General features: G+C 60.3%; 1 protein-coding gene across 2 annotated transcripts in view; it reads right to left on the bottom strand.

Annotated features, from left to right (window-relative positions):
* Window positions 1-15,037, bottom strand: part of CALY (calcyon neuron specific vesicular protein) — a 28,344-nt gene that overhangs the window by 10,127 nt on the left and 3,180 nt on the right. Inside the window, exons 1-2 of one of the 2 annotated variants that reach the window (XM_075934681.2) lie at window positions 10,261-10,413; window positions 2,267-2,411 (exon numbers count right to left, since the gene is read on the bottom strand). In XM_075934681.2, the coding sequence (XP_075790796.2) occupies window positions 2,267-2,407 (141 nt within the window). In that variant the 5' untranslated portion in view covers window positions 2,408-2,411; window positions 10,261-10,413. Of the gene's footprint in view, window positions 1-2,266; window positions 2,412-10,260; window positions 10,414-15,037 lie in introns of those variants that run through there. The other variant, XM_075934680.2, reaches the window with a different exon arrangement.

Raw genomic sequence — 15,037 nt, 5'->3', positions numbered from 1 at the left:
CCAAGGCCCAGACGGCCTTCAAACTCACCTTTACCTCTGCTCCCACACTGGTCCACCCTGACACCTCTCCCCACGACGGACACGCCCAGCATGGCAAGCAGAGCCGTGCTATCTCCAAGTGGTGTTCGCAACAACTACTCCATCCCTGTCCTCCTGCTCCAGGACACTCACGCCCACACAGCCAAACAATGAACAAAGAGCTCCTGGCAATTAAGACCGCCTTTGAAGCGAGGCACCGCTATCTAGAAGGGGCCCGGTATCCTGGCCAGGTGTACCCTAATCGTGAGAACCTTGAATATCTGAGCAGGGCCAAGGCCCCGAACCAGTGACTTCAGTCGGGGTTTTTTTCTCTTTGACTCCATGACCTCCGACCATTCAGGAAAAATAGCAAGGCCAACACTTAGTCCTGGAAGGGCAAATATTACACTGACCTACAGGACTTGAACCCCAAACCTCCTGCAGCTTCAAGCCTCATAACTTTACGGGTGCAGCGTCCCGCCTACATAAAACGGTGGATAAATGTTCCTCCCAGCCTCAACGGGGAAGTCCTGACTCCCTCCCGGCAGGTATTGTGGTGGCTTTAAAACTCGGTCCCTCAACTCATGTGTCTTCTGGCGGCCTCACCTGTGGGCGACGGCGTAGGCCTGCGCAATGTAAACATCTGTTCCAAAACGCTACACAGGAGTCCCCTGGGATGCCAGCAACTCCTCCACACTCTGCCTGAGCCCTGGACAGTCACTGCCTCAGATTTTGTCATCGAACTCTAGTGGGTTCGTGACCTTCTGGACAACGGTGGATCGCCTCACAAAGATGGCTTCGTTCCTTGCTCTGGTCAACCCTCCTCCCAGGAAACTGCCTGGCTCTGAGTGAACCAATTGTCCTCCTCCATGGCCGACCCGGAGCACTGTCCCCAACCAGGCTGTGCAATTTATCTCCTGCTTCTGACGAGAAGTTCTCCAGATTTTGGGCAGCTGGTCCTGCCTCGCCTCCACCTCCCACCCTCGGAGAACTATCGAGCGGAGAGAGAACCAATCATCCTGGATCTGTAGTGTCGATGCCACATACATTTCCAGCCACACGACTGGCCCTTGCTCGTACGGCAGGCAGAGTGTGTGCACAATAATGCAGGGTACGTCTTTGGGGCCAAGCCCTTTTGTCTTCCGAACTGCGTGCCCAACCCTTGATTCTCCCCAGAGCTACCTGCAACTTCCCACAACCCGGCAGCTCTGGGCTGGATACACAGATACAGCCATCCCAAGATGACCCAACCGTTGGCCTGGAGGACACCGAGAAGAGCTGCAAACACCAGACAGACTGGTGATGAGAGAAGGGGCCGGCCCTTTCGTTAGACCGGAAGCTACGGCTGGCAGTGGGAAATCAACACCGACAGGCTCTCTCATAAACAGGGCTGCCTGTTCCTTGGTCTCTGCCAAGTTCCCCAGCTAATTAACGCAGATTTTCCCCATGCTCTCTGCACACCCGCAGGTTTCCATATTCCATTCCCAAAAGGCCGCAGTCAGGGCCAATTCCCTCCCCACCAGCGTGAGCATATTGCACATGAGATCCGGGATGCCAGATCCGGGAGGGGGTGGCCTCTGTTATTCTGGGAACGGGGGAAGGCGACAGACCTGAAGAGCGCTCCTGCGACCAGGTGGAGACGGTCCATGCGCCTGACCTGATAAACGCCTCCCTCAAAACCACCCTGGAAAACCTGGCTCATGCCCTAGGAGCGGGCATGATGTGAGGGGGGGAGCCCGGGCACCCGCACCATGCTCAGACGAGGACCCCGTCACCTGAATGGAGCTGTGCCGCACACAGTGCCCGCCCCACAACGCTCCCGAGGGAAGGGGAGACGTCCAGCCCCACGGACTGGCTGGAAAATGATTTAAACCAGGAAACTGTCTGAGCAAGCAGAGGAATTTTTCTTGGCTGCTACTACGGACCCTGCCTACTTGGCTTGACAGCTGACCCCTGCCCTCCCGCCTGCCCCGGTGTTTGTCCTCCTTATCCCAGGTCCCTGCCTGTTCCCAGTTCCTGCCTTCCCGCCTCTCCAGGGCCCTGCTCCGAGACCCTGGCTTGATCCCTGATTGGCTCTGGCTTCCCTCTTGGCACCTGACTCTGCCTCCGGAGTGGGCTCTTGGGTTGAGTCCTGGTTCTGACCCATCTCGGGCTCCATTCTAACCATGAGGCCTGGCTGCCCGCACCCTGCTCCCTCCAGCAAGGGCAGAGGGGCCGGGCACTTGGTGTTGGGCACCGCCGGCATTACCTTGTCAGGGAAGGGCTGCTGCAGCTGGCTGACGTCCAGCGGGGTTATCAAAGGGATGTTGTCGAAGCTGTCGTCGCTGTCCCCGCCGGCGCCCTGTTCCTTGCCCAGCTTCTCGCACAGATTGCTGCCCACTTTCACCATGGTGCTGGGAGGGAGAGGAGACTGGTCAGACAGTTGCTCAGATTGCAGAGACAGCCGCGGACAGGATCCCTCGGGGCTCTGTACTGCGCTGGAAGGGTCCGCCTGCCCCCACCTCCCCTCCCAGCTCCACGGCCCCAGTGTGTGACACTGACACCCAGTGCCCCAAACTGCCTCTGCTATCTGGCTGGCCAGGAGGGCTGGGGCCACAGCACAGCAGCCTGGACCTCTGGTTGGCTAGGAAGAATCAAGTGTCAGGGCTCAGGCTGAGGCTGGGTGGGGCTTTGCGCCATGGCGGGGAGGTTGCGGAAGGGGGCGGGGTTTTGGTGGAAGGGGTGGGGCCTCAGGCAAAAGGGGTGGGGCCGGAGAGCCCATCTTGGAGAGCAATAGTAGCCCACAGAAGTGGTCCAGTCGGAGCGACTGGGGCAGAGCAAACCCGCCACCCCTTGCTGCTGGCCACAGCTCCCCTGAAAAGAAACCGCAACACGGGCGGGACGACAACAATTCCTTCCGCGACCCAACACCGCTGGCATGCTGAGAAGAATGTGCAACAGCGCCCCCTGGTGCTTCCTGCCATGCGCTACTGGTCCAACACCCAGGCCTGAGGATTTGGGAGAGCCTCCCAAAAATCTCTCTCAAAGCCATAAACACACACGGCACAGCCTGAGCGGCCCTGACCTAGCTAGAGCCAAACGACAGCTTGGAACCCTGCATGTGCCGGGGTCTCACAACCCATCCGACAGCCTCAGACTTTCCTTCGCCACCAGCGGGGCTTGACACGGTTTGAAAGCGAAGGTTGAGATACCCGAGCTGGCAGGCCAAGCTTTCAGCTGGAGCGTAGCAGGTGCTCCGAGGGCAGGGCCAGCCCATGCAGAGAGGTGAATTCGCTGAGCGCACTGATGATCGGTCCGTGGGATGTGGGCCTGTCTAGCGAGTGGAAACTCTTCTGCGCTTAACTACAGAGGTTGCTCAGCCTCTTCCGGGATTCTTCATATACTCTGCTTCGGACTAGAGGGACCCGCCCCTTTCCATCTGAGGCCCCACCCCTTCTGCCTGAGGCCCCGCCCCTTTCTGGGGGCCAGAGCCAGCCCACCACCACCTATCAAAATGCGTGAAGTGGCTCCCCCTGCAAAAATGATTGCCCACCCCCGACGTGGGTGCTTTAAACAGGAGCTGTCAGATGCTGAACTCTGAACATCTGGCTCTGCCCCAGGTGCCTAGCTGTGGGTCTAAGCAATGGCTGACTTCCAGCCGGACTTCAGACATTCTGCTTTGGCTGCATTGTCAGCGTGGTTTTACGGCATTATTTAGAAATGGGAGCAGCAAAAAGGGTCCCCTCACCTCTGGGGTCGCGTGTGCTCCCTGCGACCCAGCCACGCACAGGGTCCCCCACCGGGAGCAGGGACCCCTCATGAACCAGATAGCTCCGCTTCCAGAGGGTACCCTGCACCACCGGGAAACCTGCCCTCAGCCCACCTGCTCTTCCTGTTTCCGAGCTCTTTGTCACAACCCTCGCTCCTCCCTTGTACGCCGCAATTATAAACAGCCCCTGCGCCGTGGACGCAGCCTGACGTATTATGAGCAAGTGACGACTCCTGCCTTGGGCCCCTGCTCAAGCCTACAGCACAGGGAGGGCCGGGGTCGCCGGCGAGCGCCACCCAGAGAGTGAGACACGGGGATTTCCAGGGCCGATTCCTTAAACAGACAGAAAAACTCATCTGGTCAGTGTTTGGCGCCCTGCTCTCCTCGGAGCCAGGTGCGTTCGGGCCTGTGGATTCCCAGGCCAGGAGGAGTCGTGGTGATCACCTGGTTGCCCCCTCCCGTCAGCAGGCCGGATCAACACCAGAGCCGGACACAGCGTTCCAGGTGTGGCTGGACTGTCCGGGAGTCCTAACAGTGCTGTCGGCACAGGACTGGAACGTCGGCGAACACTGACTGCATCCCTGCGGTGTGACCGGACGTCACAGGTCACTAATGGTATTGCCAGGTGTGACGTCAGCATCAGAGAGCGTGGTCAGTGTTGTGGAGGTCAGAGACCACGGATACTGTTGTCAGGTGTGTCTGGATGGTCACAGAGCACTGACTGTTGTCAGGTGTGACGGGCGCATCCAAGTGCACTGACAGTGTGGTCAGGGTGTGACTGGGCTGTTGCAGAGCACTAACAGCGTCGTTGGGGTGTGACTCGACTGTCAGAGAGCACAGAAGGCTCTGTCAAGTTTGAGGGGAGTGGTGGAACACGCTGCCAGCACTGAGCTGGCATTTCCCTCCGGCTCCAAGGTGGAGGTGCAGCCAGGCAGCCTGTGCACCCGCCCTCAGGCATCGCCCCTACAGCTCCCATTGGCTGCAGTTCTCAGCCAATGGGAGCTGCAAAGCCGGTGCTTGGGGTAGGACCAGAGCGCAAAGCCCTCCATGGCTGCACCTCAGATCAGGAGCAGAAGGGAAAGGCCGGACATTCTGGGAGCTTCCTGGAGCCAGGGCTGGTAGCGAACCTACCTAAGTCCCACGGCACTGCTGACAGGACTTTTAATGGCTGTGCTGACCGAAGCCACCAGGAAACTGACCCCTGTCGGCCCCCTGGCTCTGACAGAGCAGGTAGCTCAACAGAGCCTGCACCAGAGAGAGCCAGCAGCCTCCCGCTGTTCCCAGCACTGACAGCAAGTGTCAGGGTCTGGCGATGGTAACGACTAATCCCCAGCCACCCAGAAACCCCACTGATCAAGTGACACACGAGCCGCTTGTCTCTGAGTCGAGTGCGTCCACGCTGGTGGCTGCAACAGCTTAACAACAGCAATTTAACCGTTCGGGGCAGCCTTTGGATGCAGACAATGGCCTTCCGGCACAGACGTGCTTTCGACGCCGAAGGTTAATCTGTGTCTCGCTGAGAGCAACTTAAACCAAGCAACTGAGCTCTCTCCTTTTACAACAGGTCCTGGCTTTCAAATTGCCCCTCAGCCCTGTTATGAACAGGCAGAAGGCAGAGACCAAATCTAAAATTACTCTGAAGTGAGGCGGCGTGAGACGAGCGCCCCAGGCTGTCCCAGGAATCTTCTCTCCGTGAAGGCAGAGCTGCTCGCTGACTGCAGAGCTTCCAGGCAAAAAGGAACCAGAACCAAAGGAAATCGATTTGGGAAGCTACCTCCTGCCTGAGGGTTTGGCATCTGCTCAACAAGGTGCAGCCGGCTGCAGGATCAGACCAGCCCGACACCAGAGTCAAGCACCCCACATATAAGATGTTCCAGCTGACTGAATAGCCAGGCAGGGGAGCCACAGAGCTTTTTGCTCAATTCCAGGAGGGGTTTGCTCTGAATAGCATCAAGACCCCTTTTGGGTTTCTGTCTGAACAGCCTGTTTGCACAATCACTTGGCAAGGAGCTTTCATGTGCGAATAAAAGAGGTGAGCCCTTTGCATGGCCCCCACTTTCTTGGGGAGGAGGAGAAGAGGAAAGGCTGAAAAAATTCTTAGAAAGCAAATACATACTTGTTCTCTGTCCATCAGGAAGGAAGGACCTCAGCTATTTCAAAATCTGGGGTCCTCCTATAGAGCCAAGTATAAAATGATTTCACGTGCAAAACAGATTAGGAAAAGATCCAAATGGCCCTAGCATGTTCTACACACATTCCTAAAGCTTGAAATGATCAAAATGGGTCCACAAATCATTTTGTGCATGAGAAGGCCAAGCTTGTTCATTATTCTCTCAGTCAAACGAGCTTACGGTTTCCAAAGAGCAGAAACAACACAGTGCGACTTGGCCATGTGTATACTTACCGGCGGAGCAACGCTCCACAGGTTGATCTTCTGGCGTTTGATTTAGTGGGTCTAATAAAGACCCGTTCAATCGAATGCTGAGGGCACTCCCGTCATCGCCAGTACACCTACTCCTCTCGAGGAGGAAGGGAAGTCGGTGGGAGCTGGGGGGATGGCACCAAAGTTCGAATCAAGGTATGTTGATTCCAGTTTCTCTCGGAGTCGAGGCCATCGCACACAGCGTTGCAGAGAAGAGCTAGCAGAGGACTGTGAGGATCCCTCAGAAATCAGGGTCAGCTTGTGAACAGCTCAAGAACAAAAAAGGGAGGACACATTCGTCACTGGTAACTCAGAGACGGGCAGCGCCTAAGGCCAGAAGTGGCCATGAGACCCCCCCACAGAGGACAGAGCAGAGAACCTCAGCCCAGGAACCCTGCACAGAGCCCGTCACTCCCGAAGAGATGTGCAATCTTGACTGACCGACCCCAGTGAAGGGGAATCCACCCCGTCCCAGGACCGGCTCCTCCAGTGGTAGCTTCCCTCCCTGAGAAACACGGGCGTGGTTGCTCTTGGCTAGGAACTGCAGAAGGACAGTGGCTAATGGAACAGCAGCTAATGGCCAAGTCCAGCCCAACTGCACTCATGGGAGGACCCCAGAAAGGCCTGGGGGGGTTCCTCTAAGTCACTCTCCCACTCCCCGGGCCTAGGCCCAGCCCAGGCGGATATGGGGAAGATGGCAAAGGTGATCTGAGCAAGTCACTTGGGACCTCTCTGTGGACCAGGGATGGCTGGAGAAAGGTACATTCCAGCCACCCCCACCCTGGCCCTGGCCCCAGCCTGCTCTGTCAGGAGGGGCAGGGTAGCCTCACGCCAGCAGAGCAGGCAGGCAGAGGGGCTACGGCTCTGGCCCAGAGAGTCTCCAGCCAGGTGCGAACTCCTCAGAGACTATCTCGTAGCAGATGCCACCGGGCAGTGGGGGAAGGAGGAGGAAGGGTTAACTTGGCCCTGGAGCACTCATCCTGTCTCCTGCAGACCACAGGCCCAGCCAGCCGTCCCCAAGAGCCCAGTTCAATGCCGAGGGTGCCACCCAGACACCCTCCGTCCTGCGAGCCGGGGTTTGCAGGCCCGATGCCCACTAAGAAAAGAGCCAAGGAAAGATGGCCGGAGACAGGGGTCTCCAGTAGCTGCTGGTTCCCAGCACTGGGCCTATCCCCACGGAGTCCCCGGCTCCCTGCCGCGTCTGACCACACCCCACGTCCAGTGGACTGGCTCAGAAGCCTCTGGTCACTCCATCCCATGATGCAGAGAGCTACGTGGTCTGCCCAAAGCCCAGGAGGTGTCTGAGCCGGGCACAGCCTCTACATCCCACTCCCAGCCCAGGGAGGCTGCTGGGCAAGGCAGTGGCGAAGGGGGTCTCTTTGCACTGTGGGCCCTTCTCTGGCTGGTGCAACTACTGGAGACCCCGTCTCCGGCCATCTTTCCTTGGCTCTTTTCTTAGTGAGCATGGGGCCTGCACACCCCGCCTTGCAGGACGGAGGGTCTCTGGGTTCCAGCTCCAGCTGGGGAACACACCAGGCTACTGATGGGCAGATGCTTCGTCTACCTCCCCCTTTCCCGCGCCGGCCGTTCTAAACAAGGGAGTGGAGACGAGAACTGGGGACATTTCCCCAGAGGTCGGGGTGCATGTGCAATTCCGCCGGCGAGTCAGCGAACGGAAGGTCAGGGAGGTGCCGTTTGAGTCCAAAAACTCTACCCAATCGCAATGTCAGAGTTCCCAGCCTCTGTGGCATGGCCTCCCCCTCCAGCTCCTCCAGCGGACGGAAATGCAGAGAATAGTACGATTGGAAGTGGGTCGAGATCGTTCCACAGGCCTTCTCCCAAACATGGCAACCCTAGAGCAGGGACGGAGACACATGGCTGAGAACATCTTTTAACCCCTCGCCCCCACCCACTTTTTAAATTGCCCGTTACCAGGGCCTTGTCACTCCAGCAGTCCTCGCAAAGTCAAATGGTGGTTCTCACCTAATGCCGCGCAGTTAATACTCAGCACAGGAGACCGGCTTCCTTTTTGTAAAGTGCCAGATTCGACGGAAGAAAGGAAGTCGCGCTTCCAGTGGATTTGCCGTTATCGGCCAAAGAAGGAGCAGATCGGCTGTATGGATGCTCCACCTTGTGTGTTAAGCCTCCAGAGCTGTGGTTAAAACATCCACATCCCACCAGAAATTACTGGAGTGCGTCTGCCAATGGCGTGCACGTCGTTATGTAACATACGGGTTGTGCAACATCCCCGCCCTGATTGATTACAAACCCCTCGTTTTTACTTGGATCTTGATCGTTTTTAGGCAGCGGTGGGGAGACGAAAGGACGGAGGAGGCACTGAGCCTTTGGTGAAAACTGTCTCTGAGGAGCCGCGGTACCGCCAGCCTCGGTGACATCTTACCTGCTGTGCAAAGTGCACCTATGAGCTGGCACGTTTGGCAAAGTTGGGGAGGAAGAGCCGTGCACAGCAGGAAAAGCTGAAGCCACTGGGACAAGCGCTAGCTGTGGGCGAGATACAACGTCTGCCAAGAACTGCCCAACAACGAGGCCACTGGGCCCACGCGGACGTGAAAGGCCCTCCACAGGGCTACTTCCCTGGCATGCCCATCCCCGCCCACCCTGCCCTGTCCCCAGAAAAGGCCCTGGGCAGAGGGGAGCTGGCCGAGGTGTTGGCACAATGAATGGCCATGGCTGAGAACACTTCCCTGATGCGACGGGCTCTAGGCAGAGCCTTGGGATCTGCCTGCCGATGGCCAGCACCGTGGCACATTGAGGGGATGGGGTGCCTGGCGGCAGGGCCTCACAGCTCTGAACGCTACAAGCAGCTTCCAAAGCCCCTAGGGACAATCTGGCATCTGGGGCAGGCCCCAGTGTCCTGAGGCACCAGGCTGCCTGCAAAGAAACCAACAGGATCTCTGGAGCCCAGGCCTGAGCGACCCACCAGGGGGTCACATAGCTCAGCTATGCACACACGTGGAGTGTTCACCCTGCTGGGGCATCCCAGAGCATCACAGCCACCGCTCTGCACAGAACAGACCTGTGACAAAGGCTGGCTCTGGTGGTGCCCAGAGGCCAGGGGTCTGGCTGGCCAGGCAGCGATGCCCCATTATCCTGGAGCAGAGAGCCTCTGGCCAGGCCCCAGGCCTTTCCAAAACTGCCTGACTACATCAAAGGTTCGGGGACCTGCAGGTGACAGCTTTCCTCCGGAGGCCAGACAGGCGGTAAGGCCGGGGGAAGGGTGACGGGCCCAAGCCTGCGAACAGGGCACAGAACAGGACGGCTCTGGGGGCCCAGACAGGCGGTTAGATGGCTCCTTTTCCATGCACCTGCCACAGTGCTGCCCCCCCCCCCGCACTTCTCCAACCCTAGCACAATGGCTGAGAGTGACGGGGGGGGGGGGACTGGATCTGCTGCTTCGGCCCAGCCCCCTGCACCAGAGACCCGGCCACCGGCCCACGCGAAACCCGGGCGCTCGGGTTATTTCTCACCCCCCCCCCCCCAGCGCCAGCGGCCCCGCGGTGCGCCAAGCACGAGCAAGATGCGGCCCCGGCCGAAGCCCGTCGGGTGGGGGACACGCAGGGCGCCGGCGGCGGCTTGTTTCCTGCGCAACCCCCCCAAACCCGTGCGCAGTGGGGGGGGGGGGGCGCGCTCCGCATTTCACCCGCTAGAAGAGCCTGCGCCAGCTCCCCCCCCCCCGAGCCCTTCCGCGGCGGGGGGGGCTGGGCCAGGACGCCCCACATCCCGCCCGTTCCCCGGCCTGGAGCCAAGCGGCTGCTGCCGGGAGGCGCGATCCAGGCTCCCCCGCTCCCCGCGTCTCCGGCTCTGCAGGGGGGCGCACGGCGCAGCGGGCCGGAGCCGCGTTCGCCCTCCCCGGGGCTGCCCCCCCCCCTCGCAGCCAGCCCCACACGCGGCGGGGGGGGGGGCTCTTTGCACCCCTGGGGGGCACGGAGCGTGCGCGGCCAGCCCCCTGCAGCGCTGCGCCCCGTCCAGCCCCGCAAGGCGCAGGCCCCCGACGCGGCGCCCCGGGGCCACCCCCCGCCCGGCCTGCGGGGAAGGAGCCGGTGCCACTCACGCTGCTCTGCCGGCGAGGCTGCTGCCGGGGACTGCGCGGCGGGGCGCGGGCGGGCGGGCTGCCGGAGCCGGTTACCTAGGCGATGGGTTCCCGGGGCGGAGGCAAGAACTCGCGGGCTGGCGCGTTAAGAGCAGGCGAGCAGGCGCGCCCCCCCACAGCTGCGGGGCTGGGACTGCTCTGTGCCCCCTCCAGGGGCCGGGGCTCTGCCCTCCCGCACCCCCGGGCCGTCCCTGCGGCTGGACGCTGCGCCCCTGCAGGGGCCGGGCAGCCCTGAGAGGGCCAGAGGGCTCCAGCCAGGGTGGGCGCAGGGCGCCACCCTCATCCCCCCCGGCACGGCGGCTGCTGCTCTGGGAGCAGGGCTGGTCCCTCGCCTCCTGAGCAGCGTTCCCTGCCCACCCCTAGGTTCTTTGGTTTCACTGGTGGTGCCCATTCGCACATGCCTGGGTGCACGTAAAATTATTCCGCACGTGGGCAGAAAAGAGGAGAGGGAACATTGCTCCTGCAGGGCCCTGCCGTGTGCCCGCTCCACTGTGGGCCGGGTGGCAGCCGGCGATGTGGCCCCTCGCTGCCCTGGGACGAACCTTGCTGCTCAGGGTCCCCTTCTCTTCCCTCCCTCTCGCATCAGGCCTCGGGCGCCTCTCTGCCTGGAAGCAGTGCGAGGGGGCGGACGCGGCAACCTGCAATGGTTTCCACATAGCTCTTTGCTGTGGCCCTTCCTGGCTTTGGAAAACAAAACAAAACTCAACCCTTCCCTCCCCAGCAGTTCCATTGCGTGAGCTGGTCCTTTCCCCCTTCCTGTGCCATCCCGGGGTTCACCCCAGGTCTCCACCCCCTCAGCACACACGGCCGCCCCTTGACTCCTGTCTGCGGCTTGGGGAGCTGGAAGCCAAGCAGAGAGCAGGGCGGGGAGGGCTTCCGTGGAACGGGCGCTGCTAACATCGGCGCTGTGTCTGAGCCCCCTCGATGGCGCGGCTCCCTAACAGCCTGCCTCCGCTCAGCCCTTCGTGCTTGGACAGGAGGCAAGCATCCCTAGGGGGCGGGGAGGGGAACCTCTAGCCTGTGCTAGCAAGGAGGAGAGGCTAAGCGTAGCACCCCAAAAACCCACGCACCATGAACCTCCCCTTTGACGTGCATTTCATTCAGATTCCTTAGCTCACGTACCGCCCGGCTCTGGAACCAGGTGGAACCCGCTCCCCTGGGAACCCCGGAATGACCCTGTCGTGGGGACACATTTTCGATGGGCAGTCCAAGACCCAGCCAGGCCTCACAGCCACGACTGAGACGCTGCACAGCAGCTGGCGTGTCGTCACACCACACAGCACACGGGCAGAAATGCTGAACACGCGTCGCCGGGCACGTGAGCCATGAGAAGTAGAGGAACGCAGCAAAAATGGAGGGGGAGGGGCGCTCCGTGTCAAAAATGGCACGACCTCTTTCTGAGTCACTGATCACGCTGGTCCAGGTGCAGGCCAGACTTTTTCATCCATATCCTAGCACAGCGGCCCCAAGCCTTTTAAACCACGAGATCATTTCTTCAGTTGGAGTGCAATGTCCAATCTACCTCACACCCAAACACCCTGCCCCGCTTTCTTCCCGCCCTTCTTTGAGGCCCCGCCCCTGCCCCACCCCTTCTCCAAGGCCCCGCCCCTGCTCCACCCCTTCTCCAAGGCCCCACCCCTGCCCCACCCCTTCTCCAAGGCCCCGCCCCTGCTCCACCCCTTCTCCAAGGCCCCACCCCTGCCCCACCCCTTCTCCAAGGCCCCGCCCCTGCTCCACCCCTTCTCCAAGGCCCCACCCCTGCCCCACCCCTTCTCCAAGGCCCCGCCCCTGCTCCACCCCTTCTCCAAGGCCCCGCCCCTGCCCCACCCCTTCTCCAAGGCCCCGCCCCTGCTCCACCCCTTCTCCAAGGCCCCACCCCTGCCCCACCCCTTCTCCGAGGCCCCGCCCTGCTCACTCCATCCCCCATCCTCACTCACTTGCACCAGGCTGGGGGAGGGGTTGGGTGCAGGCTCTGGTCTTGGGCCAAAAGGCTTGGAGTTTGGGAGGGGCTCTTGGCTTAGCTCCGGGTGGGGGATTGGGATGCAGGAGGGGTTTCAGGGTGCAAGCTCTGGGAAGGAGTTGGGAGCAGGGGGACTCCTGTCTGGGGCAGGAGGAGGTTCAGGGCTGGGACGGGTCCAGGAGGCAGGCTCTGGCTGGGCTGTTTAACTGAGATGGTTTCCAAGTTGAGCAGTGGGGGTAAGGCAGGTTTCCTCCTGCCCTGGCCCTGCACCACTCCTGAAAGCAGCTGGCATGTACAGCAATGACTCCATGGCACCAAGTGCTGCCCCTCATCTACAGGCACTGAGCCCACAGCTTCTACTGGCCGCGGTTCCCCGTTATTGATCAACGGGAGCTGCAGGAGCAGGGTCTGCAGGCAAGGACAGCATGTGGAGACTCCCTGCTCTGCCTCTCAGGGGCTGCAGGGGTAAGCCAGTCACGTCCAGGAGCAGCAATTGCCACAGGGAGAATCACTCCGGCCGTGACAGGTTCGGCAGTTTAGAACTCACTCCTCAAAGAATGACATGTAAGTTCTTCCTGAACTACGGAGCGCCTCGCGGTGCCTCGAGACTATAAAACTAGGCCTCGCATTTCATAACTGCATCTCTATTCCAGTCACTCCTCTCGCCAGAATGCCAACGCCGATCGTATTTTTAAACCCTCACACGTTACGGCGGCGAGGAGCTAAATATAAAGATCGGAGCGCGCAGCAAACAGGAACTGGGATTGCTTCGCACAAATTTATGCGCAGCTACCCTGGGGCTGAGCCGCGTTTGAAGTACGGTCACAGGCCTATTATGTTCGTTGATCAAGTTCTCTAGCTTTCAAGTTCCTGCCTCGAGCCCTTTCGGTGAGCACAGCTCATACAATATTCATAGGGGCAACTCACGACTAGGAAGACGGAATCCTTGCGGGGGGGGGGGGGGTTGCTATTTGTAATCAATGTGGCTCTTTAGGGAGGACGCCAAGGCGGAGCAGACCAATGGGGCAGTCGCGGCCTGGCCCACGTGATGTGTGTGACGTTAGCAGAGACGTCGTCCATCTCAGCCTCAGGTCCCAGACTAGGGCTCCTGCCAAGTGCTGGTCGGGTCTCTTCTCCCCATAGGCATCGATTCTGAGGATGCTCACCCATCAGCAGCCCCTCCCCCCTCAGCTCCTCCCCACCGCCACAGCTCTGTTGGTCAGTGGCTTACAAGAGGTGCTGGTGAGATTCATAGAACCCTAGAGCTGGAAGAGACCTCAGGAGGTCATCGAGTCCAGCCCCCTGCTCTAGGCAGGACCAATCCCAACTCAGTCAACCCAGCCAGTCAAGCCGTGACGTAAACACCTCTAGGGATGGAGACTCCACTACTTCCCTAGGGAACCTATCCCAGTGCTTCACCACCCTCCTAGTGAAATAGCTTTTCCTAATATCCAACCTGGACCTCTCCCACCACAACTTGAGACCATTGCTCCTTGTTCTGCCATAGAACAAGGTGGGAGGAGGAAGAGGAGGGTGGGGGGTGGGACACACTCAGAGGAGAGGGCAGGAGGGGCTGGGCGTGAGGCAGAGCAGAGGCCAAGCACCCCCCCAGTAACTCAAAAAGATGGCGCCTGTCCTAAAACGGCCTGTGTTGGTTCCAGCGGCAGGCCTGGAGAGGAGCTGGCCAAGCAGCTCAGACTTGATGGGCACAATTGCCCCCTCTGGCCGTAGCAGCCCTAGAGCCCAGCGAGCCCCAGAGCCAACGGCCACGTAAAAACACGCAGCCCCCACGGTGAAGAGAGAGCTGCCCTCAGAACATTACATCTCCCCCCTCCCCAGACTCCCCAGGCTGATCAGCAAAGCCACGTTCCCACGAGGGGGGAAACGACATGAGTCGAACAAAGAACGGCCCTGAGGGGCCACCGAATCCCGACTCTGCAGCCACAGGCCATGCTATCGCTGCCCCATTACCAGCCACCCAGCCCCGCTGAGCGCTGCGAAGCCAGGACGCCAGCAGTGCCCGGCCAAGTCACAAATGATGCTATTAATTACTCCACAAATGATTAATTATGCCACAAATACCACTCCTCTTAATTGGGAGGCATTGGGGAAAGATGTTCAGAGAACACTGTCACGGTAGCAAACTCTAGTGCCGAGAAGGCAGGAAATGCCAGGTTTCCGATTGTCTCAACAACCTTAACTCTGCCCCCTTGTGCAAGGAGCACGTATTTTTCTTTCTCTTCTGCTCTTTGTTCCCAGGACCTGCCTCATCCCCTCTCCTGCTGCTATCCCCTCCCACTGGGGCATGCCCCCTCCTTCCCCCCAGCTCTGCCTCCTTTCCTCTCCCACCATCTCCTATCCCCTCTCCCCCATGCTGACCCCCATGCCCTGCCCCAGAGCAGATGGCTTTGATGGTGTTTGCAGTGTTTTCCCCGCCTCCCCTCTTTGGGACTGAGAAAACTTCTCTTCATGAATCGATGCAAACTAATTGGGGCATCATTAAGGGAAGCAAAACGGCCGCTCCCTCCCATCTCCGCATGCACAGCCAGGTGCCCAGGCCAGCTCTGCTCCCTGAGCCTCGCAGCCGACCCAGCCTTGCTCCGCGTCGGAGCTGTGGTTCGCCGGGGCGCTCTGCAGAGGCAGCAGCCGGCTGGGGAGCCAGCCGCTGCCGGACCCCACTGGGGATGTGCCTGGGGGCCCTTCGGATGGGATTGCTGGCTGCAAAGGAGCGGCGGGAGGCGCGGGGTGTCAGCAAGGCAGGGCAGGGAGAAGGGATAT

Source organism: Pelodiscus sinensis, chromosome 8 (genome assembly GCF_052426305.1).
Source record: "Pelodiscus sinensis isolate ZL-2025 chromosome 8, ASM5242630v1, whole genome shotgun sequence".
NCBI classification, from domain to species: Eukaryota; Metazoa; Chordata; order Testudines; family Trionychidae; genus Pelodiscus; species Pelodiscus sinensis.
Note: the sequence above shows the minus strand (reverse complement) of the source record. Positions and strands in the feature narration are given on the sequence as shown.